The sequence below is a fragment of the Mus caroli genome, chromosome 16 (genome assembly GCF_900094665.2).
Source record: "Mus caroli chromosome 16, CAROLI_EIJ_v1.1, whole genome shotgun sequence".
NCBI classification, from domain to species: Eukaryota; Metazoa; Chordata; class Mammalia; order Rodentia; family Muridae; genus Mus; species Mus caroli.
Genome location: NC_034585.1, coordinates 15,354,021 through 15,357,100, shown reverse-complemented (window position 1 = coordinate 15,357,100; position 3,080 = coordinate 15,354,021). Strand labels below are relative to the sequence as shown.

The 3,080-nt window shown below is 45.3% G+C and overlaps 1 protein-coding gene across 1 annotated transcript in view; it reads left to right on the top strand.

Moving 5' to 3' along the window:
• Mrpl40 (mitochondrial ribosomal protein L40) overlaps window positions 1–1,679 on the top strand; it is a 4,644-nt gene extending 2,965 nt beyond the window's left edge. The window contains exon 4 of the mRNA XM_021184513.2: window positions 1,039–1,679. Within this exon, the coding sequence (XP_021040172.1) occupies window positions 1,039–1,363 (325 nt within the window). The 3' untranslated portion in view covers window positions 1,364–1,679. The remainder of the gene's footprint in view (window positions 1–1,038) is intronic.
• Window positions 1,680–3,080: the final 1,401 nt, after the last annotated feature.

Here is a 3,080-nt window from a genome sequence, read left to right as displayed (position 1 = left end):
CCTGGAACTCACTTTGTAGACCAGGCTGGCCTCGAACTCAGAAATCCGCCTGCCTCTGCCTCTGCTGGGATCAAAGGCGTGCGCCACCACGCCCGGCTTGGGAGACATCTTTAATGCAAAGCTAACTGAAGTTCATGTCTGTGATGGGAACAGGTGAGTAGGTTTGACTTGGCCCTGACCTGAATCCTTCTCATTTTGATTGTGCTTTTTGGGATTTGGGGGAAGATACTCAAGAGAGTTTAGATCAGCTTTGCTCCAGGGTTCGTGTTATTTCCATGAGTCTTGGCTCTGACCCTTGACATAGACCCTAGCTCTGTAGCCCTCATCCTATCACCACTGTAGAAAACTCTCAGCCTCTTCTACAAATGTTGAGTTAGTGTGTGTTGCAGTTGTATTGTGGGTAAGATTAGCAGCTAGTGCTTTCTTTAATAAAGTGCACAGTTTATAAAATCACACAAGTTGGGAAGCACCAGTGTTTTTCTAGTGTTCTAGGACTAAACAAGCTCTTGTCTCTAGTTGGTGTTTGTTTCATTTTTCTACTGTACCCCAGCTCACCAAAAGGATAATTTGCCTGGGGCAGAAACAGTATAGTTCTCTCCAAGCAGGCAAGCAAGCTCCTTCTGCCGGAGGAAAGCAGCTACTGCCATGCTGGGAGCTTTTTTCTTTTTTCTTTTTTTTTTCTTTTTTTTTTTTTTGTAATATGTAATTGTGTGTTGGGAGTATGTTCATAAGAATGCAAGTACCCTTACAGGCAGCAGATGCTCTTGGCTCGAGTTATAAGCAGTTTTGAGCCACCTAATTCTAGTGCTAAGAAGAAATTCTGGTGTCTAAGAACAGTAAATGCTCTTAACCTCTGAATCCTCTCCCCAGCCCTGACATTACATTCTTAATATATCCTCAAATTTACTATTTTCCTAAGCCCTGGTTATGCCTGGCAGTGCTGGTAGTAGGGCACTTGAGTCATGTGCAGTCACAAGGGTCCCTCTGCAATAGTGTCAGGACTCTTTGGCCTCCCATGTTTGGACTATGTGTTCACAGACAGCGACCTCAGGAGGAGCATTCACCTGAGGAGAGTGAACGGAGAGCTCTTCTGCTGAAGAGGTGGGCACTGTTTAAGCAGCAGGAGCATGAGATGGAGAGGGACGCCATCAGATCCATGCTAGAAGCCCAGCAGGAAGCCCTGGAGGAGCTGAAACTTGAATCTACAGAGCTCTATGCCGAGGCCATAAAGCGGGATACCAGCCTATTCCCCTTCGAGAAAGAAGGGCCACATTACACACCACCTATCTCTAACTACCAGGCCCCTGAAGGCAGGTACAATGATATCACCAAGGTGTACACACAAGTAGAATTCAAAAGATAAGAAACTGAAAACTGCTGTCCTTGGAACATGCTGGCCCTAGGAGTCTGGAGTAGAGCTCTAAAGTCTACTTTCCACAGACGGTCATCCTAGGGACAAATAAAGGGTAATCAAAAGCATCTGTCTTTTGTTTGGTTTTTTTCAAGTCAGGGTTTCTCTGTGTAGCCCTGGCTGTCCTGGAACTCAGTCTGTAGACCAGGCTGGCCTCGAACTCGGAAATTCACCTGCCTCTGTCTCCCAAGTGCTGGGATTAAAGGCGTGCGCCACCACGCCCGGCTGTCATTTATTGTAATCAACAAATAAAGGGTAATCAAAAGTATCTGTCGTTTATTTTAATCAATATGAATTCACCTAAGTTTGACTGGGGTTTTCAGATGCTGGTAAAACAGTGACAGAAAAACAAGAAGAACCTTCCAGTTGGGATGTGGCTGGAAACTAAAGATTTCAGTTATATTCTAATCAATTTGCAGAAGGCATGTAATAACCCAAAGGTGAAAAGCATGCTGGGTAAGTGTGACAGGAAGCTGGACCTTTGTTGGGGGGCAGCTGCAAAATTTCCCCTTGGATCGTCAAGATGAGGAGGGCCTTTCGAGAGTGGAACAAGTCAGAAACATTAGTGAAATCTGCTGTGGCCTCCAGAAGAGTCAGGCCCAAGACTTGCATTTGCTACAATTAATCTGAAACAATTCCTGTAATCCCAGTGCCTGGAAGACTGAAGCAAAAAGACTGCCAGGAGTTTTAAGGCTATCCCCTAAGGTGCAGTTTGAGACCCTGTCTCTGAAACAAAACCAAAACTCTGAAGTAGTGAGTATAGTATTCTGCCATAACAAAATACCATCGCGTGGGCACCTTACCTAACACCTGCAAGGCTTTCTAGCACTCCCCAAGCTGAGATCTTAGCATGCTTCATTTCTCCAAAGCTACCCCTTTGGTTTACAGGTCCAGAGAGGTTGCTTATCAGTATTTGTTTTCTCATCTTCTGGTACATTCATGTTAGTGTACAACAAACTTAATGGTCTCACTGTTGCCTGATTACTTCCTTAAACACCCTGCTTCCCCACTCTGGGATGCTGAGGGCTAGGACTTCAACATGTGAATCTTAGTGAGGAGGGTTTGGCCCACTGGCAATATAGTGCCATTTTTCCTAGTGACTTGAGGTACAACTTTAGAAAGGCTTTGGCTTCCTAAGTTCTTTAGTGCAAACAAGCCAGGAGAAATTTTAGTCTCACCGTGAACTTAGATTATTGAGGGCTGGTGTCTTAGTTAGGGTTTTACTGCTGTGAACAGACACCATGACCAAGGCAAGTCTTACAAGTTCGAAGCCAGCCTGGTCTACAAAGTGAGTTCCAGGACAGCCAGGGCTATACAGAGAAATCCTGTCTTGAAAAAAAAAAAATTTAATTGGGGCTGGCTTACAGGTTCAGAGTTTCAGTCCATTACCATCAAGGTGGGAGCATGGCAGTATCCAGGCAGGCACGGCACAGACAGAGCTGAGAGTTCTACATCTTCATCCAAATGCTACTGGTGGAAGACTGACTTCCTGGCAACTAGGGTGAGAGTCTTAAGCCCACACCCACAGTGACACCTATTCCAACAAGGCCACCACACCTCCAAATGGTGCCACTCCCTGGTCCAAGAATATATATACCATCACAGCTAGTGATACAATTTAGTGGTAAATAGTCTAGCATGTTCTAGCCTCTGACTTTGACTCCCAGCA